General features: G+C 33.5%; 3 protein-coding genes and 1 pseudogene across 3 annotated transcripts; 1 reads left to right on the top strand and 3 right to left on the bottom strand.

Moving 5' to 3' along the window:
* The first annotated feature begins 246 nt into the window (after positions 1 to 246).
* Positions 247 to 3,115, top strand: LOC133700858 (probable E3 ubiquitin-protein ligase RHA4A; annotated as a pseudogene).
* Positions 3,116 to 4,063: 948 nt separating this feature from the next.
* Positions 4,064 to 11,082, bottom strand: LOC133701073 (cellulose synthase-like protein G3). The gene is made up of 7 exons (XM_062124854.1): positions 10,407 to 11,082; positions 7,814 to 7,966; positions 7,438 to 7,563; positions 6,356 to 6,799; positions 5,923 to 6,270; positions 5,161 to 5,702; positions 4,064 to 4,430 (listed from the first exon to the last, which is right to left on the bottom strand). Exons 1-7 carry the CDS (start codon positions 11,025 to 11,027, stop codon positions 4,418 to 4,420), a joined length of 2,247 nt encoding a protein of 748 aa, XP_061980838.1. The 5' UTR covers positions 11,028 to 11,082; the 3' UTR covers positions 4,064 to 4,417.
* A 3,240-nt stretch (positions 11,083 to 14,322) lies between these two features.
* Positions 14,323 to 20,703, bottom strand: LOC133701632 (cellulose synthase-like protein G3). Its single transcript, XM_062125627.1, has 6 exons — positions 19,892 to 20,703; positions 18,398 to 18,547; positions 17,602 to 17,727; positions 17,020 to 17,463; positions 16,385 to 16,732; positions 14,323 to 14,963 (listed from the first exon to the last, which is right to left on the bottom strand). Exons 1-6 carry the CDS (start codon positions 20,510 to 20,512, stop codon positions 14,418 to 14,420), a joined length of 2,235 nt encoding a protein of 744 aa, XP_061981611.1. The 5' UTR covers positions 20,513 to 20,703; the 3' UTR covers positions 14,323 to 14,417.
* A 146-nt stretch (positions 20,704 to 20,849) lies between these two features.
* Positions 20,850 to 26,344, bottom strand: LOC133701633 (cellulose synthase-like protein G3). Its single transcript, XM_062125628.1, has 6 exons — positions 25,671 to 26,344; positions 24,631 to 24,780; positions 24,283 to 24,408; positions 23,689 to 24,132; positions 23,022 to 23,369; positions 20,850 to 21,526 (listed from the first exon to the last, which is right to left on the bottom strand). Exons 1-6 carry the CDS (start codon positions 26,274 to 26,276, stop codon positions 20,981 to 20,983), a joined length of 2,220 nt encoding a protein of 739 aa, XP_061981612.1. The 5' UTR covers positions 26,277 to 26,344; the 3' UTR covers positions 20,850 to 20,980.
* Between the last annotated feature and the right edge of the window lie 560 nt (positions 26,345 to 26,904).

The raw sequence follows: 26,904 nt of genomic DNA, 5'->3' as shown, positions 1-26,904 counted from the left end.
ACAGCCCTAATCATACTAGCGGGCTAGTGGTGTCTTGTATTAATCTGTATGGTAGGAATGTGTCAATTATTTGAAGTTGAGTTAAACCCACCCTGCAAACCCCATTATGTTTTTCCATCTGAAGGTTGTTGGACCAGTGACCTGCCACCCATGAATCAGGCTCTGCCTTAACATCGTAGGAAACACCCTCCTAGAAATCTTGTTCAAGCAAGATTTGCCAGAAACCACCACCTGCTCAAGTCATCTTTTGCAAGTGGGGTCTTCTCAATCTCTCTATGCAAGGAAAAACAAAACAAAAAACACGCACCAGTACAATGAGATGTGGGGTGGTTAGAAGTTGCGTTAGCTAACCAAATGCCCTGTTTTTCCAAATTACCAAACCAATCATTTTCACCTTCTCTTTGTCAGTCCAGCATTCTTATAGTCTAGGCATCTTAGAGCTCATGATAGTGTTCTAGGTCCATGCTTGAAGAATGAAGACAAACCGGTCTTCAGTAGTGCTTCGTGAGAGGACCCATGTCTTAGTGGACAGACATGGGCTTGTCCCATCATTGAAAAAGTGAGAATATATACTGTCATCATGCAAATTTGATCTCAAAAGCTCTAATTTGCTGGCTTCTATTTTATTAACAAAGGTTGCCTTATTAATGTATCCTTTTCCCCTTTCGATTAACTACCTCCACCTCTCTTCCTCCCTGTACCCCCCTCCATAAATACATTCAACTAGGCATTTGCAACTCTTCCATGAAACTTCAACTGAACTGGTCATTACTTTCTACATCCAGTCATTTTTGAATCTCGGAGACTGATGGGCCTCCCTCAATCCCCAACTCCTTCTCATCTTTATCCTCAAGAGCTTCAACTAAAACTCTACCAGGCTTTCATATTCTCAATTCCTATCCTCTTCTCCATTATTCTTTTTCTGTTGTTTTACTTGTTCTACCTCAAAAGAAGGACTCCCTGGCTTTCATCTCCTCCACGTATAATTCAAAGGAGTTCCAGTCAAGCTACTCGATATCATGTCTCCTCTGTAAGCCCCCTCTCCATTTTTCTCTCTCATGTACCGCATGCATGCAGCAAGGAAAAAAGGAAAGGCAGAAAACTGGAGCATTTCTTTGTTTTTATGTTGTGCTTTTGAAATTTAGCTGTGTACTATAGTGATGGTTTGCTACTCAGCACTACAGCTATCATCTTAAGATTTTTCTAATATTTTTTCTTGTTTCAATGATTATATTTATAGATTTATCAGAAGGAAGAGATTACAAACAAGCTTCCAAAAGTCTTGTTTGATGAAGAATTAAGGACAAAGGACTCTCAGTAAGTTGTCACTTTACTCAATTTCCACTTAAGATAATTACTTAATTCATATGATGTGAGCTAGTATTTATCCTGCCCTACAACATGTACTCAATTTAGGGTTATATTGCAGTAATGATCATATGCTGACGAGGGCAATTCACTGAAAAACTGGAAGATTTATATTCACCTTCAACAAAGTTTCTCTAATTTGTAAACATGGGAAAAGGGCCTTAGATAAGTTCTCACTATTCACATCCCCCTTAAACTCATGCTCAGTTATCTAGTAAAGAAGCAATCCCTATGAACCATCCTTTACAGGCTAGCGAGGCAGAAGAGCTTTCACTTTTATATCAGATGCCAATCAGAATCTCTAATAACATCCACCATTTTCTCTGAAGGCGCTTCTTGATAAGAATATGGTGAAGAACTAAAATCTCTATAACAATTGACACGTATGGAGGTGGCAAAGCATGTATGAAATAAAGTTGGAAACAGTATTCCTTCTGGCTTTAGAGATTCTTTAGAAAAGTCTAGTCACTTAACCTATTGAAAATGACATGAAATGTTAAGCATGTACAAGATTTTTCAGTTCTTAGAAGCCTAAGGACCTTTATTTGGGTTCTTTTTTGCTCATAGGTCCAACAGGAGCCCTATCTTTCTATTCCTTTTTGGGTCCCCAGCTAGCATTATTTCCAATTGCACAAATGTATCTACTTTTACCTGAGTCTGAAAGACCCATTAGATATTCTTGTTAGCTAAAGAATGGTTAGCAAAGATTTAGACCCTCCAAGAGGTCTTAACCAAGCAAAATGCCAAGGGCATCATTCTAAAGTCTAACAAAATTATCAGAATTTCTATCGATGCTTCATGTCTATACTTTGTAAGATGAGACAACTGAAACAGTAAAGTTTTTCTCCCATTTCAAACGCGACGAAGAATCTCTAATTACATCCACTACTTTCTGAAAGCAAATTGGCTGTAAGCTTGTACAAAGAGTTTTTGATGCTAACAGAAAAAAATCAGGGCAATTGATATAAGGAAATCTATCTAGAATATTTAAAAAGAAAAGGTGAAGGCTTCAATTCAACTGAACCTAATTGAAACTTTTTGGTTGCAGATGCTGTGTTTGCTTGGGCGAATTCGAGATCAAAGAGGAATTGCTTCAAATCCCATCATGCAAGCATATGTTTCACATTGAATGCATACGTCATTGGCTGCACTCAAACTCAACCTGTCCACTTTGCAGATGTTATGTCATATTCCCCACCACCATATTTTGTACTAATCCGCCACAATCTAGTGGACCTGTGCTACTGCTGCAATCTAGTGTTGGTGCAAACTCTCACCAGCCTCAGAATATAACATCAGAACTGCAGCAATAACAAGATGTTGGTGCTGGATCGACAGAACAGCTTGTGATACCTATGGAAGAATCATCAAGTGTGACATCACAATTGAGGGACTCTTCCAGGTTACCTGAGCTATCCATTTCCATGGAGAATGGAAGGGGATCTCCAAATGGAGAATCTGTTATTCTTCATATCCAAAGACATAGTACATGAAGAAAATTCTTGCCTCTATACGAAGTTAAAATAAATAGATAGGCAAATGTTCTCAAGGCAGAACACCAAATGGCATGCGCATGCTTTCAGTTAGCTGCGTAATTCTGTTTTGAGAATTTCTTGAAAGGGGTTAGATATCAAAAGGCCGGTCACTAGTAATAGTGTTGGTGAAATCACAGATGAGGCCAGCCTTGTACCGAGATCCGGATTGAGTTCATTTCATGTCATTAAATGCAGAAAATATTACACGAGAAGCATGCGAAAAGATGAACTTTTTTGCCCGTAAATATAGTGAAATTTTGTGGCAGCATCATCTTGATCTTCTTTTATTAAAATCATCTATTTATAGCCAACTTAAGGTGAACAGGTGCCTTTATCAAAACTATAAATGAAATTTTTTAGAATATTTAATATATATATATATATGTTTGACAAGTTTATCCTTGAATAATCTTTATTTACTTGAATTTTTTATTAAATAAGAATAATCTTCATTTTATAAAATATAATTGATAATATATTGTATTGTATTTATTCTTTGAGTTTTATTGTTAAATAGAATCTTGAGCCAATACCCAAGCGAACCTTTAGTTTAAGCTAACTATGCTAGAGGACCACATCAAACTTGCAATTTTCTTCCTAGAAAATGAAAGAAGCTGCTACACAAAAGGAACGCCAGAATTGTTGAAATAATAGTTGTTTTGGCAGGAAACTTTCCTTTATCATTCCTCAAGATCATGGCTTCATAGGCTGGCGAGCAATCCAGCAATCAAAATTTGGACTGATGATATATAGTAACTCCAAATTGCTTCCCTTGAAAATCTAAACCAGACCTCTGATAAATGAGACTAAAAGTTGATTAAGGCAGCCATTGTTAGGGGTACAAACATGGGTGAATGCGTTCAAAACTCAAAGTTCCCTTGGTCATATCTTTTGCTTTGTTTATCATCAACTACACTTTGTTCGTCACAGTAAAACCACCATTGGAAATTCCCAAGGGCCTGAGAAGGAAATCAATGAATCCATGAGAGGCAGTGGGGGAAGAGAGACATATACATAGACTGTGATTGAAAATTAGTTTACATATTTGTTAATTTGTTTATATACCTTTCACTGTATTTTATTAAACAAAGTTATTATTTTTATAGTTTTCTATTAATTTTTATAATATTTGTGAGTTTTTTTTTTTATTAAAACTTAACTTTAAATCCTATCGTCAATACTTAATCAGTGTGTGCTAAAGCTAAACCAAAGGAACATGTGGTCCGCAACAGTTTTGGTCATGGGGTAGCACAGATATATACAAGGACATTAATTTAGGGCACAGGCTCTCAAGTGGTGGTTTGAAGTGCTCTTGCTTTCGGCTCTAGAGTTGTAAATCAGGCTCGGCATGAAATGTCCGGTGGCATCTTGTCCCAGCCTTTACAGCTACAACAAGAGAAATATATTGAGAGGCCTGGTAGGTCTAGTACATAAAAAAGAATCCTATAGAACGCAGGATAGACAAGTGTAAGTTTTCCGAATTCGGCTCCTCTCCAATATTATTATCATCTTCGTTAAATCCAAGCCCTGCAAGTCAAACAGAGGGTAGAGGTTTTATTGGATTATTAATTTATTATTATCATCTTTTCTTTTCTATCAAAATTATTTCCTTTTCAATGTAAGAAATAAGACCCACCTCATAAATATGAAATCTGGATTCTTATTTTCTCTCTATTATATATTTATCTTAACAACGTAAAATTAGTTTATCACGTGATTTTTAGCAAATATATAATATAGGGTCGCCTCTTCTTCGCACTGATTTCCTCACCTCTCCTGTGGTTCATATGATTTTCCCGTTCGATGAATGCAAAGCTTGAAGAAGTGCAAATTAATTGGTCTTAGAGTCAGAATCAGAAAAACATAAAAGCAAAAACTAGCAGCAAGGTAATTGGATTTTACTTTTTCTGCAAAAATCACCTGATTTGAATATTTTCATTTAGGATTATTTATTTATTTTAAATAGATTTAGAAAGTAATTAATAGAATATCATCAATTATTCTATTAGCACCTTATAATTTTTCGTAGTCAATGAAGGAAAGCACGCAGAAAAAAAGAAAAAAGAAAATAATAACTGGAAGGCGAAGATTCAACTAACATGTCATATAATTCTAGGAAACAAGTAGGGCCGGTGAATTCACTTGACATGAATCCGGTGATAGGAACGGAAAGGAAAGGAAAGGAAAGGAAAGGAGAATCTGCATCGACTCGCATTTAATTGAGGACAACCCAAAAAACCCTCGTATGAATTCTTACTTGAAAATGAAAGAAGCTGCCATATATAATGCGCCTGCCAGAAGGGTTGCCATGATGGTGGTTTTGATAGGCATTTTTCCGTTGTCATTTCTCAAAGCTATGGCTTCGTAAATTGGCCAACAATTCACCACAGCAAAACCTGATATGAACATCTGCACAAATAGTCCCTCCAAATTGTTTCCTCCGAAGACTTCAACAAGCCCTTGGGAAAATGAGATTAAATTAATTATGGCCGCCAATGTTAGGGAGACAAACATGGGTGAATGTACCCCAAACTCAAATATCCCTTGTTCGTATCTTTTACTCTGTTCAGCATCAACTGCTTTGCTTGTGACGGTAAAGCCAGATGCTGAAATTCCCAAGAACTTGAGGAAGAACTCTATAGAACCAAATAAATAACACGTCACTCCCCTTATGTGCCAAAATCGCTGATCATTCCACCATCTCTGGACTGATCCACCGGCTAAGACAAAGTCAAGACAGTCTTGTCCATAGGCCCCAAGGAAGAGAAACGCATACAAGAAAAACCATGACTCTGAAACCTGCAACAAATGTTACGATAAATTCAACAAAGAAACTTCTATAGAACCAATTTAAGTAGCTAAATGATAGATCACTCGAATATCTCATTGGCCTTCAAGCGACTCCATCTCTAATTGCTACGGCTTTCTAAATTCATGTCAGAGAGGAGGATTCTTTTTTCTTGTTCTTTTTTCCCTGAAAGAAACTTTGTTTTATTCTTAGAAGAAAAGAATAGCACACCTTTGGGAATATAGAAACTCGGTTGAGAAGAGCTAGCTGGGGAAGGAAAGCATATGTGGTGATTGGAATAGACCATATGGCCCAAAATGCTAACTGTGCATAGCCAAGGCCCATTAAGATACCCTTGGATCTAACGCCGAAGGTTGCAGGGCTATGTTTTGAGAAGCCAACTTCAAGAAGTCCAATTGACCATCTCTTTTGTTGATTCAGAGCATCAGCCAAGTTGATGGGAACATCACCAAAAAACGCAGGCCTTTCAGGATTACAGAAAATGCCTTTCCACCCCTCGCATTGCAACCTAAAACCTGTGTAATAATCCTCCACCAATGATCCATATCTGAATCCAATCTGCATATTTTACAACCAGTTATACTATTGCAAGCATAACAACACAATAAATAACGTTAATCTTGAGCATTAATCATGGACTTACCTTAGAGCCCCAGTCGGTTTGGTTCTCATAATTGCAATCTGCTACTTGATGTGCCAGTGCCAAAACTGACTGGGATTGGATGGGCTTGTCCACAACATGGTCTGGGAATAGTTCAGGAATCTCTGGTGATATTAGGCTTGATGGACTTCCAAAGAAAGCTCTCCGACGAAAGAAACATCCAGTTCCAACATAATTAGGACCCTCTACTCCATCCATCCCCATTGTATTAATTACAAACAAACGTTTATATTCACCACAATAGATGTCGTTTTTATTGATTCCACGATATATCTGAGGAAACTGAACGTACGCTAATGTGGACCTAATTGCTGGATCGCATAGATAACACATTGCCCGTAGAAGTGTTTGTGGATCATTCGAGCAGAAGTCGCAATCTAGAGTCAAGATTGTTGGTGCATTGGTCATGCTGCTTGATACTCGTAGCTACAATAGCAGTAAGAGAAACGTGCATTAATCCATTAATAACTAGCTAGCAACATGAATTCAAATCTTTATGCTATAACTTACATGGCGCAGTAAGACAGTGGATTCAAATCTTTGTTGTATAATTTCATTTTGAATAATGTATACTTTATAGACCTAATATTGTTTTGTTTGGAAAAAAAGAATTATTGTAGCATTAGAATTATGACTAATCATTTAACTTACACATATTCTTTACAAATTAATATATGCTTGGGTCTAGGTTTTTTTCTTTTAATGATTTTATATGCTATTGTGTGCTACAAACAAAATGAGCTCGTAAGAGAAATCAGTATGCAATACAAGGTATATTTGAAGTTCCTCCTAATATAGTAAAATTTCTTCTCTTTGTGGATGCAGGCATAACCTAACAATGAAAAATCATTGTGTTGATTAAATTTTTTTTATTGTGATATTTTCTATATTTATGTGTGCGATCTTTAACATATATACACTTAAAAAGGTGTGTAAATGGTTTGTTTAAGACTGAAAAAAAAAGAGATTTAATCTTGACATGCAAAAACCGATGATACCTTTTTTTTTAAAAAAAAATTGAACCTAAAAGTTTGTGATTGTGGAGAGGCATATAATTTATTTACCAAGGCATTGAGGGCACCGGCTTTGAAATGATGAGGTAAAGCCTTGCATTTTCCTCTTGAAACGTAGATGAGATTTGGCATCAAGTTACCAGCGATGTCTTTGTCCTTGCTTGCATCTAGTAGAACCTGCTCATAGTTCAAACAAATACGTATATAGGATGTGGGTATATATATACATATGTGAATCAAACCAATCACATTATGCGGATAATATATACATATACATATATATATATATATATATATATAAATATTCATATGAACTGGCCTGGTTATTCATGTGATAATGAATTTATAACAACTCCTGTGATTAATGTGTCTTTGTATATATTTGTCTCTAAGAAAAGGTTTTAGAAGCTGTGATGGAAATGCAAACCTGAATGACAGCGGGATGGTCTTGTCGTGTGAAGTTATCAGTCCATTTGTGGAAAATCTCATGTTGTTGATCCAGGCCAGTGATATACTGATCATCTACTTCTCCCTTCTCAAGAGCATGCTCTACCTTGGCTTTCATGCTTCTATACATCACCTTATTACATATTTAAAACTAATCATTTCAGGTTTCACTAATCCTTACATGTTGAGAAAAAAACACGTTATCAGGAATTTTCATCAACTAATTAAATTTATTTTAATTTATCTTTTTTCATATGTCGGGAAAATTCATTGAACACCATGCACGGACCGAAATTGTAATCGGGCGAAAGAGAAAACAAAATAGGGGAATATTAAAAGCCTCTCTCGGCCTGGCATGATGGCTCCAAACAAACCAACAACTACGTAATTTATTGATTTGAATCTAATTTCGGAACAAATATTGTTTTGGGTTTCTTCCAATTGAAACCTTACACGTAGTATTTCCTTTTTCAAGAAAAATCACATGTAGTGTCTAAGGTACATTCACCTTTCACATTCACACACAGTTAAGGAGGCTTCGATGCACCTACACTGAGATTAAATTTTAGAATATCTCCTTTGGTGAGATTAACCAGATGCATTGCACCTTTCACACCCACACACATCTAGGGAGACCTCGTGGCAACTATATTGAGACCAGAGTTTAGAATTATCTTCTTTAGTGGGATTAATTAGATGCAAATACGCAACTTCTTTAAGAAACCCACTCAAACTTGAAATCTCTAGATAAATGATTTTTTTTCTTTACCACTCAAGGCATATAGTTAATTACTTGCTGCCTGCTTCTTCTCGATGTCATGCTTTTTTTTTCTTCAAATAATGATGTTGAAGTGTTAAAATAAAAAATATATATACATATGAAAAACATCCATGACAAATATATGACCCTAGTATATTAGACTTAGTTAATCAGGAATTTTCGATCAAACTCATAATCTAAATTATAAAATTTAAATAACTCGATAAAAAAATAAATAAAATTATAAAATTTATTTATTTCTAATTAATTTAAAAAATAATAAATAAATCATATGAAAAGAATTATATGCTGAAGCCAGTGCTAAATTCTTTGGGTAGAGATGCAGAAAAATCATTTAACTTTTTCAATAAATAATATAAATGTCTCTATAGCTACAATATCTTTTAAATACCAAATAGCTCTTTTTAATATATAATGCTCACTTAGAAATTTGTTATCTTGGTGGGGTGGTATGGGGTTGGGGCTAGTTTACGACTTCTCTGTAAACCAAGTGTATTTGTTTTGGGTGATTTCGAGGAGTGTAGAAGAGAAAAGAGAGGTTAAAACTAGGACTTATGATTTGTAAGAAACTGAATTGTTTTCACTTAAAAATGAAAAAAAAATATATAGATAATCCAACTACTTATAGACTGACCCAATATACAACTCTAGCACTTGAATGGATTGTATTTCAGTGTCGAATTTAATAGCAATAACATTGTTATAGAGCAGGAATGTGATTTGATCCATTTTCTTTTTATTAGTATTATTTCAATTTATGTATAATAATATTTAGAAATGTTTCTGCCAAGAAACCTAAGTTGCAACTCTACCTGTCGGTGACGACACGGCGCAATGAATTTAATATCTCGAGGAAAATATAAAAAATTTGCTCGAGATGGTTCTGAGGTGTGGACGCAAGATTATAAATAATAGAGGACGGGTCCCTCTTTTACTCACAAATGTCCACCAAGATGACAGCACAAAAAGCTGTGCAATGGATACGCGCTGCTACTGATTTTTTATATCACACCTGTCTTTATTATGCTCATCATCGATGGCATCAATTCTATGCCACATGATAGAATACGCCGATCGGTCGGTCCATTATCTCTTATTATTTACCCTTTCTTTATATATATATATATATATATATATAATATTATTTGTTTATCCTTGCTTAAAGCTCCTTAATTATATTCAAAAGAACTAATTAACTTTCCACTTCAGTAATCAGTTTATTTCCAATTAAATAGCCCCCTTTATGTACGCATGTCTTAATTAATTAAGACTCTCTCATTGAAAATGCAATTTTCTAGCAATTAATTACTAGAAAAAACGAATTCGTTTCTTAACTATCAAAGTTCAGAACCTTAATTATTCAAGTTATAAGAAGTAAAGTTTAAAAAATCATGTTGTTTTAATATAGATAGCATGCCTTCATCTTAAAAGTACTCAATTTTAATTTCCATACACACATGGGCAGATCTTAGCCTACACGTAAAAAATGATGATTTAATTCATAAATATGAAAAATAGCAAGTATAAGAAATTAAATAAAAGGAAGAGAGCATTAAAAAGAATGCCTGAGCATTTTTAGATGGCGGAAAAAAATGGTTAAGTCTTCAGATTTTGATGGTGCATCTCAAGATTCATTAGATCTCGTTATGAAAAGAGAAACAAATCAGTCTTTGAGAATTCATGCTTATTCTCATTTTTCTACATGTACGCGACTAAAACACTACGTTAAAGTCTCGTGTATATGTAGAAAATATTCTTTTATGAATGAAAACATAATCTTAAAGTATCTTACCTCAATCTTCTCAGTCTCGGAGGTGCAAGGATGATTGGATTCAAAATATGCCTGAGGGCTCCTCTCTAGTATATTATTCTTCTTGCAAAATGGTAGCCAGTGGGTAGAAAACTTAGCAGCCTCCATGAAAGAAAAAAGAGTCAAGGCTGAGCCTCCATCATCAGATACATAGACTGAAATCTTCTCTGTTGGATAGTCATAAGCCATCACTGATAAAGCCGTATTCACTACACCTATTGGTGGCTCCTTGTATGGATCAGCAGTGCATATGAACACGTCTAAAGCTGGAAAATCACTTCTTTTCATGACTTTTTCAACATTTTCAGGGAATTGCTTACGATAGACTGGACACATGCGAAAAGTCTGCGTGTTGATCCACATGAAAGTAAGGACGAAGTCGGAGAGTGACAAGGCGAGGTTTATAGAGAAGGCGACTAAAGTTGGGGAGCACAGCAGTGTTTTTGTATGGTGATAGAATAGAGCAAAAATGGCAAGAGCATAAACTGTGGCAAACATGCGGTTGAAAATTGTTATTCGCATGGGCTTAACCGTGCGAAGAGGAGGAGGACCACCACCGGTAGAGGCTTTTGTAGTGCCGGATTCTTTTGGTCGACCCTCCATGCTTTCTGGTGGTGTAGTATCTCAGGAGCAATGACTGGTCTTGTATAGTTCTTAGCTATACAGACTAGATGATATAGTATGTTATTGTTTTTTTATAAAGTATTTTTTATTTAATAATTTATTAAAATAATATATTTTTTATTTTTTAAAAATTATTTTTGATATTAGAATATTAAAATAATTTAAAAACATAAAAAATACTAATTTTAAATAAAATAAAATTTAAAATTTTAGAATTCCCAAACAATCATCAAGTAAACATTCCAACCATGGCTAGATGAAAATTGAAATTTAATGAATAGTTTTTTTTATTTTTTTTCCTTGTTTAATTGAAAACAACACTCTATAAACTCCAAACTTATATATAACTAATTTATGCATTATATTTTTATATATAGAAGAATGAAGATGATTATTTCTTACCATTAAAAATTATTAGATGAAATTTAATAAATAATTTTATATATCAAGCCAAATAATCATTTTAGATAAAAAAATATTTAATTATTAAATAAAACACAACACAATAAATTATTTCATATTACATTCTAACAAATACATTAATAAGTCGAACCTCTTGTAAGTCGCTCGACTTTCCAAAAGCTTAGCTCGAACTCGTTTGTTAGGACATGATGAACTTATACAAAACTAATTTTAAAGCTGGCTATATAAATAAACCGAGTTCTAACTTAAGCTAAGTTTAATTTAACAGGATTCACGAGTCGTCTCAATTATATGAATTACATTCACAAGTTCGTTTAAATTTGTAAACAATCTCATTTATAAACTTGTGAAAATTAAAAGAATAAACAATTTGCTTAAGATTTTATGAAATAAATTACGTTAATATGTAATCCAAAATATTGTTTTTATAAAATAGAGTTTAATAAGAAATTCGGCAATCATATATGTGTCTGTAATTGTATGGAGTTTCAAAATATAGATATATTTTGTTTAAATATTCATGTAATATGTTTTGTTTATAATATTTTTTATATGATGTTACAATTATATGAATTTTTTTATAAGTACATCAATATTTAAATGATATGTAATATTGTAGTAACAATTATTTTTTAAAATAATTTTTAACTTTAACACAATAAAAATCTAAAAAATAATTCAAATTTGAACAAGTACTATTTAGGAATACTATCCCACCTGTATTTCTAAAAAAATTAAATTTTTTTATTTAAAATTAATATTTTTGAAACGTTTTGATATAATAAAATAAAAAAATATTAAAAAATATTTTAAAAAATAATTACTATTATATTCTCCAACACCATTTAATTATAAAATCGAGAATCATTCGATGAGTTATTTATGAGCGTGTTTGGCAGTGTGGTTGCGAGTGCTTTTCAAATAACTTTTCATGCCAAAATTCATGCCAATGATTTTTTTTATTTTTAAAAAATTATTTTTGATATAAATACATTAAAATGATCCAAAACATACAAATCATATTAAATTTTAATAAAAAAATTTTTTAAAACTTTTAGAAATACAACCGCAGCCGCGTTTTCAATTGTTCTGTTAAGAGCCCGTTTGGGAACGCGGTTGTGGCAGCGTTCCTAAAAAATTTGAAAATTTTTTTTTTGGTTAAAATTTAATATGGTTTGTACGTTTTGGATCGTTTTGATGTGCTGATGTCAAAAATATTTTTAAAAAAATGAAAAAACATCGTTAGCATGTATTTTGGCACGAAAAGTTATTTAAAAAGCACCCACAACCACACTGTCAAAAACGCTCTTAGTTGCTTTGGCTTTTATAATTGCAACTTGCTACATTTAATGTGCTAGAACTGACTGCGATTGGACATGCTTGTCCACGATTTGGTCTGGGGCTAGTTCAGGAATCTCTGGTGATGCGAGGCTTGATGGATTTCCGTGTAAAGCTCGTCGTTGAAAGAACATCCAGTTCCAAGATAATTAGGCCACTTAATACATCAAATCCCATAACAATAATTTGATACAAACGTCTGAATTCGAAAAAAAAGTGGAAGAAGAGATTCAATTTAGTTTTTAACTTGGCTAGTCTATTGATATCCCATTCCTAAACTCTCTCTTTCCCCAGAAAAACAACAAAAACAAAAACTTCAAGCTCACCTATTCATCTTCCCCGTCATGTTGAAAAATTGCAAGTATAAGGAAATATAGGAAGAAAATAAAGATTAAAGCTTGGGATTGGAGTTATTAGAAATAGTAGATGATTTTGTTAAAATTTTGTTCTACATAAAATGTTTGATGTCGGAATCAGAAAGAACTGGAAATATTGAAGGTGTTTTTTTTCCCCTTGGAATCATTTTTTTTTTATCTACTTTGTGTATGGCGGAACTTTAGTGGATAGCTTGAAGTTTGGGTAAATGAAAGTGTTTTCTTTGTGTGTGTTTGTCATATTAATTGAATTTAATTATGATATAGTTTCTAGTAAAAGCATTGGGATAATTTTTATCTACATCACAATGCAGTACGCATCCACTTCCAGCTCAAGCCATGCACCCCGATTGCAAATCTTTTGACAATCTTACAAGGAATGCTGATATTTGAAAATTGACCTCACTTAGGTATGTGATCAACGCAAATTTAGATTTATAAATGATTAGTGGTGTGGTAATGAATATTTTTTAAAATATTTTTTTTATTTAAAAATATATTAAAAAATAAATTATTTTTAATATTAGTACAACAAAACTATCTAAAGAGATAAAAAAATTAAATTTAAATTAAAAAATTATCAAAATTTGTACAGCCACCATTTAAAGGTACCTGAACTCGACATACAATTTGTATCCGTGTTTGATTATAAATAATAAAATATATTGTTTTATTAAACATTTATTTAGTAGGTCATAATTATTTTTGTTAGTTTTGATTAAGGATGTTATGGTTGCTCTATTTATATGTAATTTTTTTCCATTCATTAAAGCTATGGTTAGGTTTTTATGAATTAATAAAATTTGTAGAGTTGCAACTTTCTCTTTTTTTTTTTCTCTAGCTTTGTTCTTCTTCCCTTTTGCTACTTTCTACGGTTTCTTCTCCATAGCTTGTTCTCTCTTCCTATTCTTCTCTTCAAATCTCTTTGTCCCTCAATTAAGGGTTCTAATTCCTAAGCATTATCTGTTTCAAGTTATGGGTTGAAGTGTGGATGAAAATTACAAAACCATACGTTATAAATGTATACAAAACGTGGGGGCACCGATTCAAACTCGTGCAAGCCCTCACCTCGATCGAGGTGTGATCGCTAGTTGTCAGATACGCTAATATACAAGGGAAAAGGTAAATGGATGGCAAAATTAAGTGAACCTTCTTTTAATATAAGAAAAGAAGAGGACATTCGAAGGAGCAATGCCGCAATAAATTATTCATCGACAAGTCCTCATTAATGTTCTTACAAGAAAACGAAACAAGATGCAGTATACAATGTACCTGCCAGAAGTGTTGCAATAATACTGGTTTTAATAGGCATTTTCCCCTCATCCTTTCTCCATGCAATGGCTTCATAAATTGGCCAAGAATTCACCATTGCAAAACCAGATATGAACATCTGCACGAATAGTCCCTCCAAATTGTTTCCTCTGAAAACTTCAACAAGCCCTTGGGAAAATGAGATTAAATTAATTATGGCTGCCGCTGTTAGGGTCACAAACATGGGTGAATGTACCCCAAACTCGAAGATCCCTTGTCCATATCTTTTACTTTGTTCATGATCTACTACTTTGCTTGTCACATTGAAGCCAAATGCTGAAATTCCCAAGAACTTGAGGAAGAACTCTACGGAACCAAATACGTAACTTGATATTCCCCTTATGATCCAAAATCTCTGATCACTCCACCATCTCTGGATTGATCCGCCAGCTAACATGAAGTCAAGAAAATCTTGACCGTATGCCCCCAAGAAAAGAAATGCGTACAGGAAAAACCATGGCTCTGACACCTGCATCACGTGTTTTCCCGGTTCTTTTAATAAATTAATGTTCAATTTATAGAATAGTTTTATTCCCACTCCAACTTTGTAACAAGTTTTATTCATAAATGCTGTAAATGTTCTAGATAGTTGTGCTGTTTTTGAAAATAATTTTTTTAATTTTTAACACATAACATTAAAATTATAAAAAAAACATTAAAAAACATTAATTTAATTTTTTTCAAACCAAAAACACTTAAGAATATTCAAAATCACGTGTTATATCAGACGCCCTCTACATTACCTCTTATTTTCAATATAGTTATAAAATACGTTTTTTTTAAGTAATCAAAATTTATTGGAATATTATGTTTAATTATTAAAGTTAAAAATTATATCAAATAAAAAACAAGAGTGTATAAAATGAAGCATTCAGAATTTTAGTTACTATATTTTATTTTTTAAAATAAATATGTTATTGGTAGATATATTTGGAAGCACAAAAGGATAAAAGCATTAACAAGAAAAGAAAAGAAATGCAGCATGACAAACAAAAACGTTTTTTTGAAGAAATTAAATTAGGTGATAGGTAATGATTTTAAAAGATAAAATTTAATATTCTAATTATAAAACAAGACTTTCAATTAGCTATATTTCTAGATATAACTATAATACTAGTATTTAACATCATTATTTAAAAAAAAAACGAATTATCATTATTTGTGAAAAATATAATTAATTAGCGGTATTTTGATCTATCAAAATAGTTAAAGTATATTATAAAGTGATCTTAACAAAATATAGAATAGAAATAACCCAATCATTTTCATTTTCATAATAGAAATATCGTATGATTGAAAGAATTAGGAGATAGTGAATTTATTGTAATGGAATATAATAATTAACAATATGAAATTAATCGATAAATCATCTAAATTAATATCTAATTGGCCAAACAATAAGACATTTTTTCGGAAATAAACTTCACCTCATAATTTACCTCGGATGAACTATATTTTATCCCTTGGGCATTCGATAATTTTCAGTTTTGGCCCGTAGTGATTAAAATTCTACGATGATAATTTTATAGTTTAAAAAAAACTCAATGTCACCCCTTGTTAAAAATCTCAATGTGACCCCTTGGAAATTCCAATTTTTATTTTCTCTTTTATCTCTCAATCGCATTTTCCTCCCAACCTCGTGAATTAGATAGTGTTCCAAAAAAAAAACCCTTTGAAAAGAAAAATATTGGACTGACAAAAATTCAAACAATGGATTTGCTTTTAATTTTTTTCGCTATATAACAGCAAGGAATCACATTGGAATTTCTATAAATTTGAGGGTCATGCTGTAAGATTTTAAACTATCGAGGCTGAATTATAATACTGTGGAATCTTCAGGGTTTGGGATATAATTCACCCTATTTAGTTTTGTTAGAAAAAATAGCGTACCTTCGGGAATATATAAACTTTGTTGAGAAGAGCTAGCTGGGGAAGGAAAGCGTATGTGGTGATCGGAATCGACCAAATGGCCCAGAATGCTGACTGTGCATAAGCAAGTCCCATCAAAAGACCTATTGCTTTAACACCAAAGGTTGCTGGGCTGTATTTAGAGAACCCCACCTCGAGAAGTCCAATTGACCATCTCTTTTGTTGATTCAGCGCATCATTCAAGGTGATGGGAACGTCACCCAAGAATGCAGGTCTATCAGGATCGCAAAATATGGACTTCCAACCTTCGCATTGCATCCTGAAACCTGTGTGGTAATCCTCAGACAATGATCCATATCTGAATCCGATCTGCACATTTTAAAACCAGTTACATACCATCGGCATTGAAGATAACATATACAAAGATACCGAATGAAAAGAAGACTTGCTATGCAAATGAAGTTTTTAAACAAGAGCTATATAGATAACTATTTATTCTGTCAGATGAGTCTCGTCCATCCAATTGTTGAGTAATTTCAATAATCGAAGTGAGTGTCAGCAATGCGTGTCCTTTTAAAAATCTTGCTTCGAGGTTAAAATATGGGGGCAAAAAAAGACCAACTCTAAAAGTCTTGAGCATCAACCGATGAAGTTACCTTTGAGCCCCAGTGGCTGCGGCTTTCATAATTGCAACTTGCTACTTGATGTGCTATTGCCAGAACTGACTGCGACTGGATAGGCTTGTCCACGATATAGTCCGGGGCTAGTTCAGGAATCTCTGGTGAGGCGAGGCTTGATGGACTTCCGTAGAAAGCTCGTCGTTGAAAGAAACATCCGGTTCCAAGATAATTAGGGCCACTTAATCCATCAAATCCCATGACATTAATTTGATACAAACGTTTGAATTCGGCATTGTAGATGTCACTTTTGTTGATTCCTCGAAATATTTGAGGAAATTGAACGTAAGCAAATTGTGGCCGAGTCTCTGGATCACTAAGATAACACATTGCCCTCAGCGGTGTTTCGGGGTCATTAGAGCATGAGTCACAGTCTAGAGTTAGGATTATCGGCGCATTGGTCATGCAACCTGATACTCTTAGCTACAGCACAAATCAGAAAAACGAGTGTTATTCTATTAAAAGTTCGTAAATATTAGGTTGGCATTGCGCAGCCGATTTAAAGCAGTGTCTCCCAACTTAATTAATAATGTCATGAGTGTGCTGGACATGCATACTAACCAAGGCATTAAGGGCACCAGCTTTGAAGTGGTGAGGTGAAGCCTTGTTTTTCTCTCTAGAGACGTAGATGAGATTTGGCATCGAACAACCAGCGATGTCTTTATCCTTGCTAGCATCTAACAAAACCTGTTCATGGCTCAAGAAAATGTGAAGGATACAGGTGAGTAGGTTTGTGAATCGTGACCATCATACGGGGGATCTTTTTTCTTTTTTAAAAAAAATAGTATTTTAACTGAGTATAGTTGCTCAACCATGCTGTCCTGATTGATTTGAGAATCCGATGACCCGAGACATAATCTTGATGGAATTTGAAATTAAATTAGCTAAGAAGAAGATATAATCATATCTAATCAAGAAGTTGTTTGAGAATATATAATAGAGATTACTTTTTAAAATATTGTATTAAAATAATTTTTTTCTATATTTTTAAACTTATTTTTTATATTAACACATAAAAACAATAAAAAAAAATGAAATTCTTAGAAAACACTGTTCAACAGAATTCCCAAATAAGCTCTAATTCAATAAAAAAAATTTTGATTTGGTATAAATTTGTTTGGATTAGTTGTTATTAAAAAAATCAAATTAATATTATTTTTATTAAAAAAAATAAAAAAAAGATGAACTGAAATCAACTATCGACTGAATTGAAGGGCCAATGTGAACTTCAGATGAGATCAGAAGCCGTCAAAATCAATAAAGAAAACAAGAACAGGTTCGATAATGATATGTGCGTGTACTCGTTTGTATTAATCAACCAGCTCTTATGAGCATAATTGATTCTGTTAAAGGGCACCTGAATCACAGCTGGATGGTCTTGTCGTCTGAAGCTAGCAGCCCATTTGTCGAAAGCTTCTCGTTCTTGGCCACTAGTGATGTTCTCATCGTCAACTTTTCCCCTCTCAAGAACACGCTCTACCTTCACTTTCATGCTTTCATAGATTATCTGTGACATTATCAAGAAACCAAGACGATAAGTTATTTACAGTAATTACATCCTTCCTCTACAGCATTTGATTCTGTTTTTGTTATATTCTTATCTTATTTATTATCTAAGAATTCTAAATATTTATATCTATCTATTAAATATTTAATAATCATTACATTATTATCTATTATTCGTTATAAAATTAAAAATATATATATAAATATATAAAAATATATTAAACAACAAAATTGTAAATATATTGCCAGGGAGAGAATAACAATTTTTTTTAAATAATTTTTTAAAAAATATTTTAACATTAGTATATTAAAACGATTTAAAATAACTATTTATTTTTGTGTTTAAAAAATAATTCATTTTAAAATTTTAAAAAATAATAAAAAATATTATTTTAATATATTTTAAAATAAAAAATATATATATTAAAATGCGATAAAAATAATTGAAGAATCACAGTGTTTTTGAGTGACCGTCACTCTTTTTAAGGGATGTGATAAGATAAGATTGCATAATAATCTCAATTATGGAGGATTAGGATATGATTCATCCAAATAAAGGAAAGAGCAAATATAGAATGGATGGCAGATATATTCTGCCACAAATTGTCAGTTCATCTCACCGACGACTGCCCCCACTTGCACACAGAAAAGTCCAAGATGACACCGCAAGTAGCTGTGCCATCTTATTAAGATATAGAAAGATTTTAGCCCCGGGCCACGCATACAGATGGATTATAACTGTGCAAATCAATATGAATCTTTTACTTTATTCTTTTCTAAAAGTTTCCTTAGACCTAGTTCATATAATGTCCTTAAACTAATTAACGTGCTGAGGAAACCAGTCGGACCGGCGAGCACGCAAACCACAAAATGTGCTTGTCTTCGGTGTATGTAAATTAAAAAATGCAACTAGGGGAAGAATAAGAGCCAAGGATTCGAATTAAAATAAAATATAATATATAAAAAACAAGAACAAGCACTATATGGGGACGTGATGGTTGGGAGCTGAGTCTTGTTTCTTCCCATTGGCTGTTTGAAAGGTATAGATTTGTCGTTGCCTATTTTCTGTACTTTTTCTCCAAGAGGCTACCTATTGGTGTGTTATTTTAATTATGGTTATGGCGTTTCCCAAAATAAATTATAAATAAATCCGAACCACTATGGATTAATCCACACAAAGAACCTTGACAAAATGATGTAAAATATACTGCAGTTGAAATAGTATTTTTTAAAAATTTTAACCTGTCACAATCCAGACAAAAATATCAAGTAAATGTAGAAAACATTCATGTTCTTGTCTTCTTTTGATGAATGAAGACTTTTAGTTTTCATTAAAGTATCTTACCTTGATGTTTACAGCCTCAGATGTGCAGGTGTGATTTAATTCAAAATATGCTTCAGGGCTCCTCTCTAGTATGTTGTTCTTCTTACAAAATGGTAACCAGTGAGTAGCAAACTTGGATGCCTCCATGAAAGCAAAAAGAGTCAAGGCTGAGCCTCCATCATCAGATACATAAACTGAAATCTTCTCTGTTGGATAGTCATACGCCATTACAGATAAAGCCGTATTCACTACACTTATCGGTGGCTCCTTGTATGGATCGGCAGTGCATATAAACACGTCCAGGGCAGGAAAATCACTCCTTTCCATTATTTTTTTAAGGTTTTCAGGGAATTGTTTTCGATAGACTGGAAACATTCGAAAAGTCTGTGTGCTGACCCAAAAAAATGCTAGAACAAGATCGGAGATTACCAAAGCGAGGGTTACGGAGAAAGAGACCAGGGTCGTGGAGTAGAAGAGTGTTTTTGCATGGTAAAAGAGTAGAGCTAAAATGGAAAGAGCATAAATGGTTGCAAACACACGGTTGAAAAGTGTTCTGCCCAAGGGCTTAACCGTGTGAAGAGAAGGATGCCCGCCTGTGCTGGTGGCTTGGATGGCGCTGCCTCCTTGCTGACGAGCCCCCATAGTTTTTGTCGGTGCAATATCCTCAGTATGATTGCGAGTCTTAATTTAAAGACTTGTGTGGAGACGGGCAGATCAGTAAGGACAGTAAAAAACAATTTCTTTGATTAATGTGTGAAATGACATAAAAAGAATAAACTAAAACGAAAGGAGGTAGGGAACACTTGTTCTAGCACAAGGAACATTACACCGTGAATTTTAGCAGTAAAATTATTATTTTGACCCTCGTTCAAATAGCAATTGGCTTTGCGGTGATAGAATCCTTTGTTTTACATCAATAGTAAAAATACTAAAAATCATAGCAGTTCCTCTTCAAAGTATTTTTAAATTTAAAAATACATTGAATTAAATTTTTTATTTTTATTTCTTACTTTTCAGAAATACATCCTAGGGAGGGAATGTTGCTGTAGATCGGCAAATAAAGTAAAACCGTCACTTCCTTTACAACATGAATCAAATGCCCTCATATTCTTACCTGCAGATGAAAGAAGATGCTGCATAGAATGCACCTGCCAGAAGTGTTGCCATAATGGTGGTTTTGACAGGCATTTTCCCATTGTCATTTCTCAAAGCTATGGCTTCGTAAATTGGCCAAGAATTCACCACAGCAAAACCAGATATGAACATCTGCACGAATAGTCCCTCCAAATTGTTTCCTCTGAAAACTTCAACAAGCCCTTGGGAAAATGAGATTAAATTAATTATGGCTGCCGCTGTTAGGGTCACAAACATGGGTGAATGTACCCCAAACTCAAAGATCCCTTGTTCGTATCTTTTACTTTGTTCAGCATCAACTGCTTTGCTTGTGACGGTAAAGCCAAATGCTGAAATTCCCAAGAACTTGAGGAAGAACTCTATGGAACCAAAGAAGTAACTTGTTATTCCCCTTATGATCCAAAACCGCTGATCACTCCACCATCTCTGGATTGTTCCTCCCGCTAAGATAAAGTCAAGACAATCTTGACCATAGGCCCCCAAGAAAAGAAACGCATACAAGAAAAACCATGGCTCTGAGACCTACAACACATTTTTTCCAGTTTTTATTTTAATAATCGTAAAAATAAATATATTTAATTCTTAAAAAAAACAGATTTCGATATTAGATATTCAACTCTTGTGATTTCTTCCGTGATGGAAATATTGTATAATTGACATAATTAGAAGATTATATGTTTATTATAATTAACAAGTACAATTAACAGTTCGTCTATAAATTCACAAACAGGCGTTCAGAACATCTACATTCAGTATTGAATTTTATAGCCCTTGAATATCTCATTGGATTGGTCTTAAGCATCTCTAGCAGACCAGCTGTACATGATTTCCAGGAAATTTCCTTCATAATTTATTTTGGACAAACTATATTTTAGCCCCTTAATTATATTCAGTAATTTTCCATTCCGGCCCTATCAATTAAGAATTCATAAACTTATAGTTTTCCAGAATTGCCATGTGATCCCTAGCCCTCAAATAGCTAAGCAACTGTTGGAATACTCACTTCTCCAACTTTCTCGTTCTTGCTTTCTTATTTTTCTCTCGCTTTTTCCTCCAAGAAAACTCAATACACATAAATATAGTGTTCCGTAAAACTCTTACAACTTTTATCAGTATTTAACGGCAACGAATCAAATTGGAAGTTTTTGAAGGTTAACGATGAAAAATGTTAAACTATTGATGTTGAAGCAGAATATTATGGAATATGCAGGGATTGGAACATAGTTTACTCTATTAGATTGTTGCACATGTAAAATAAATCAAAATAAATAATGAAGTTTAATTCTTAATTATTCAAACGTGGATTAAATCTTGTGGAGGTTGTTTTAATATGATCATATATTGACTTGATGAGTCTAAAGACAACCCGTACAACTCGTAAAAATATAATTTAACTAAAAAAATTAAGAAAATATCATTTTTAAATATTAAAATAATATCATATTGAATCGATCTGGATTAACTTGGATTAATCTATCAAATTCACGACCTAGATCACAAGATCATGATAACCTATATAAAACAAATCTAAATAAATTATGAAACTCAATTATTAATTAATGAAATATTGAATGATGAAATTGAAGAAGAAAACCGATTAAAAAAAGGATAAAAAAACATTATGAGTTAACCCAAGTTAACTTGTCAAATCCATGACATGAGTTAACTTACTAAACTAGCGACTCGGATATTGATACTAGGATAACCCTATATAAAACAAATAAAAAAATCATAAAACATAATTTTCAATCAATTAATTGTTGAAGAATGAAATTAAAAAAAATAAATTTAAAAAAAAACACAATAAGATGACCTCGGTCAACTTAGGTTAACCTATAAAACTCTTGATCTGAATCATGAGACTATGGTAACCTGATAGAAAATAAACTAAAACAAATCATGAATTCTAATTCCTAATCAACCTAATGTTCATAAGCGTGACCTCTTTTATATTGGTTTTGATCATTAATTAACATTAATTTTTAATTTATGCTCTTGTTAGGAAAGCATAGCATACCTTTGGGAAAATGTAAACTTTGTTGAGAAGTGCTAGCTGGGGAAGGAAAGCGTATGCGGTGATCGGAATTGACCACAGTGGCCAAAAAGCTAAGTGTGCATAAGCAAGTCCCATCAAAGGACCCATTGTCCTAACACCGTAAGTTGCTGGGCTATATTTAGAGAACCCCACCTCAAGAAGTCCGACTGACCATCTCTTTTGTTGATCAAGCGCACCAATCAAGCTGTTGGGAACATCTCCGAAGAATGCAGGCCTATCAGGATTACAAAATACGGACTTCCACCCCTCGCAATGCATCCTGAAACCTGTGTTGTAATCCTCAACCAATGATCCATATCTGAATCCGATCTGCATATTTTACAACCAGTTATAGGCGAAGTTACCATATGAAAAACTCGGAAATTACTATATTTTTTGCTATCCAATTGTCTGATGCGATGAATTCTAGTACTATCACCTGTTGCGGGCAATTGATCAAATTAGCAAAAATGTATCTTATAATTTTTTGAAAATTAGTTATATGCAGGACTGTTCCAATTGCCAAATGACTCTGCTAAAATTAGTACTCGCGTATCAAATGAGTCTCCTTCATCCAATAATTTAAGGATTACACTTCAAATTTTTATTAGCAACCCATATTTTGAACAGTAAGTAATCGATTACTTACCTTAGAGCCCCAGTCGGTTTGATTCTCATAATTGCAATTTGCTACTCGATGTGCCAATGACAAAATAGATTGGGATTGGATAGGCTTGTCTACAACATAATCCGGGGCTAGTTCAGGAATCTCTGGTAATATTAGGCTTGATGGACTTCCGAAAAAAGATCGTCGTCGAAAGAAACCTCCGGTTCCGACATGATTAGGGCCGCTTAATCCATCAAAACCCAACATATTGATTTGAAACAAACGTTTGTATTCAGCATTATAGATATCACTTTTGTTGATTCCTTGGAACAGTTGAGGAAATTGAACATACGCAAAGTCAGTCGGAATCGCTGGATCGCATAGATAACACAGTACCCGTAGAGGTGTTTGAGGATCATTCGAGCGGAAGTCACAATCTAGAGATAAAATCATGGGTGCATTGGTCATGCTACCTGATACTCGTAGCTACAACGCAAACAAGAGAAATGTGTATTAATCTACTAATTAAGAACTAGCAAGGTGAATTGACATGTACTGCTAACATGAAATTGTACAGCGATGTATTTCCAAGCAATGGTGGTGTCCCAACTTTAAAATGCGGAGAGGTATGTGTACCAAGGCATTAAGGGCGCCGGCTTTAAAGTGGTGAGGTGAAGCTTTGCTTTTTCCTCTAGAGATATAGATGAGGTTTGGCATCAAACAACCATCGATGTCTTTGTCCTTGCTAGCATCTAACAAAACCTGCCCATTGTTCAAAGAAATGTGTTAGGATACAAAAAATAGACTGGTGAATTTCTGAACTCTTATAACCCATCGACGGTGGGGCTTGTTTCTTGAAAATGTGCAGGGTGGGCCGTTGATGGTTGACATGACCCGGCACAAACAGTATTAAACCTTCGGAGAACAAATTAAGACGGTGGTTAAAAAGAAAAAGGGTCTAATAATAATTGTATGAATCCAAACCTGAATCACTGCGGGATGATCTTGTCGGGTGAATTTATTACTCCATTTATTGAAAGCTTCTCGTTCATGGTCACTAGTGATGTACTGATCACCAACAGTACCTCTCTCAAGAACATGCCCTACTTTGACTTTCATGCTTTCATACATCATCTATCACATAATCAAGAAACAATATCTTTATTGGTACCCGCTACTTGTATAATTAATGAGATAATCTCTTCTCTAATTACAGCATTCGAATTAATAAAGGATTTTATAAATATGCAAAAGTGGAGCACATGGTCTCAGAAGAAAATGTCTATTTCATACTCCCTCTTTCAGAATCAATACAGTAAGTGGTCAAGCCAGCAACTCTTTTTTATCCTTTTTTTTTTTTTTGTTACAGTTGATTATTCTTCTGTTGGTTTTTTTTAAAAAAATCTTTTTACATGTATTCCAGGACTGGCTGGCTGGCTAGCTAGCTATCCACAAATAAATACTTAGAGCATATTTAATATTATAATAATTTTTATTTTTTAAAATAATTTTTATTTAAAAATATATTAAAATAATATTTTTTTAAAAATTATTTTTTAATATCAACATATTAAAATGTTTTAAAAACACCGAAAGAAAAACTAATTTGAAACAAAAAATAAAAAAATTAATTTTTTTAAAAGTGTTTTTTTCTTTAAAATACATTAAAATAATTTTTTTATTTTTTAAATTTTATTTTTGATATCAATATATCAAAATATTTTAAAATTTTTTAAAAAAATTAATTTAAAACAAAAAAAATATTTTTTAAAAAAATATTTTTAGAACATAAAAAAAACTTGCAAGCACTCTTTTTTGGAAGCATGCCTCCATAATCAGAAAGGTGCCTCAACCCGAAATTACGAAGCCAAGGTCTAGAATTAGTGGTTGGAGGTCTAAATGCTAGTTAAGTTACTGGCTTGGCTATTTTATTCATCTTTTCTAAAAGTTCCTTAATTTTGATATAAAAAAGAAATCTCAAGTATATATATCAAGAGAACATCATCAATGTTACAGTATCTTACCTTAATCTTCTCAGACTCAGAGGTGCAAGGATGATTAGATTCAAAAAGTGCTTCAGGGCTCCTCTCTAGTATGTTGTTCTTCTTACAAAATGGTAACCAGTGGGTAGCAAACTTAGCAGCCTCCATGAAAGCAAAGAGAGTCAAGGCTGAGCCTCCATCATCAGATATGTAAACTGATATCTTCTCTGTTGGATAGTCATATGCCATTACTGATAAAGCCGTATTCACTACACCTATTGGTGGCTCTTTGTATGGATCCGCAGTGCATACAAACACATCGAAAGCTGGAAAATCACTTCTTTTCAGGACTTTTTCAACGTTTTCAGGGAATTGCTTACGATAGACTGGACACATACGAAAGGTCTGCGTGTTCACCCACATGAATGCAAGAACAAGGTCGGAGAATAAAAGGGCAAGGGTTGTAGAGAATGAGACTAGGGTAGTTGAGTAGATGAGCGTTTTAGCATGATAATAGAGCAGAGTTAAAATGGCAAGAGCATATATTGCGGCAAACACACGGTTGAAGATTGTTCTCCGCAAGGGCTTAACAGTGTGAAGAGGAGGAGCAACATTGGTGGTGGCTTGTCCTTTTAGACGACCCTCCATGTTTTTTGGTGGTGCTAGCTATATCCCAAGATGATGGTGGTTACAAAGGTCTTTATATATAGGCCTCAGTGAAGAACTGATCAAGATGGGCAGGTGATGACAGACAAGTTAATCTATTTTTCTTGTACCTTAGAAGGAAATTACTTCTGTAGTGATATACTGGCGCTGGAGTGTATAAGCTAAAAAGAATAAAAATACCGCAGAACTCCTATTGTATATTAACTGGGTGGTTAAATTATATAACGACAAATACAAGCAGTAGAGAAATGAGTGGTCATGAGAGATATGAACAGCTGATATATATCATAATTGTGTGCACGGAAACATGGTTTCAACAAAATTCACTGATATATATCATATGTGAATATTTAAGAAAATAGTAATAATATAGAGAGACCGTACAGCACTGTACATATATTGTAACTTGAAGAGTTTTTTTTTTTTTTTGAATTTAGCAAGTTAAAAAAAATAAAAAAACAAATATATTCCAGAAAATATTTAGAAAAATAGTTGCAACTCGCAAGCCTCTTAAATTATTCAGTGGTCTAAAGCTGGAAATCACTTCTTTTCATGACTTTTCAACATTTTCAGGGAATTGCTTGCGAATTTACGATAGACTGGACACATG

The sequence above is a fragment of the Populus nigra genome, chromosome 8, assembly GCF_951802175.1.
Source record: "Populus nigra chromosome 8, ddPopNigr1.1, whole genome shotgun sequence".
Lineage (NCBI taxonomy): Eukaryota > Viridiplantae > Streptophyta > Magnoliopsida > Malpighiales > Salicaceae > Populus > Populus nigra.
The sequence above is the reverse complement of the archived record's forward strand: the minus strand, read 5'-3'. Positions and strand labels throughout refer to the sequence as shown.

Coding starts and splice junctions, on each gene's coding strand:
- LOC133701073 (XM_062124854.1), bottom strand. CDS start 11,027: ATGGAGGGTCGACCAAAAGAATCCGGCACTACAAAAGCCTCTACCGGT. Junction 7,564..7,813: donor ACCATCCCGCTGTCATTCAG/GTTTGCATTTCC, acceptor AACTATGAGCAG/GTTCTACTAGATGCAAGCAA. Junction 5,703..5,922: donor GAGTTTCTATATTCCCAAAG/GTGTGCTATTCT, acceptor CATTTGTTGCAG/GTTTCAGAGTCATGGTTTTT.
- LOC133701632 (XM_062125627.1), bottom strand. CDS start 20,512: ATGGGGGCTCGTCAGCAAGGAGGCAGCGCCATCCAAGCCACCAGCACA. Junction 17,728..18,397: donor ACCATCCAGCTGTGATTCAG/GTGCCCTTTAAC, acceptor AGCCATGAACAG/GTTTTGTTAGATGCTAGCAA. Junction 16,733..17,019: donor GCAGCCACTGGGGCTCAAAG/GTAACTTCATCG, acceptor TAAAATGTGCAG/ATCGGATTCAGATATGGATC.
- LOC133701633 (XM_062125628.1), bottom strand. CDS start 26,276: ATGGAGGGTCGTCTAAAAGGACAAGCCACCACCAATGTTGCTCCTCCT. Junction 24,781..25,670: donor CTGAGTCTGAGAAGATTAAG/GTAAGATACTGT, acceptor ATTATGTGATAG/ATGATGTATGAAAGCATGAA. Junction 24,133..24,282: donor CCGGCGCCCTTAATGCCTTG/GTACACATACCT, acceptor TTTGCGTTGTAG/CTACGAGTATCAGGTAGCAT.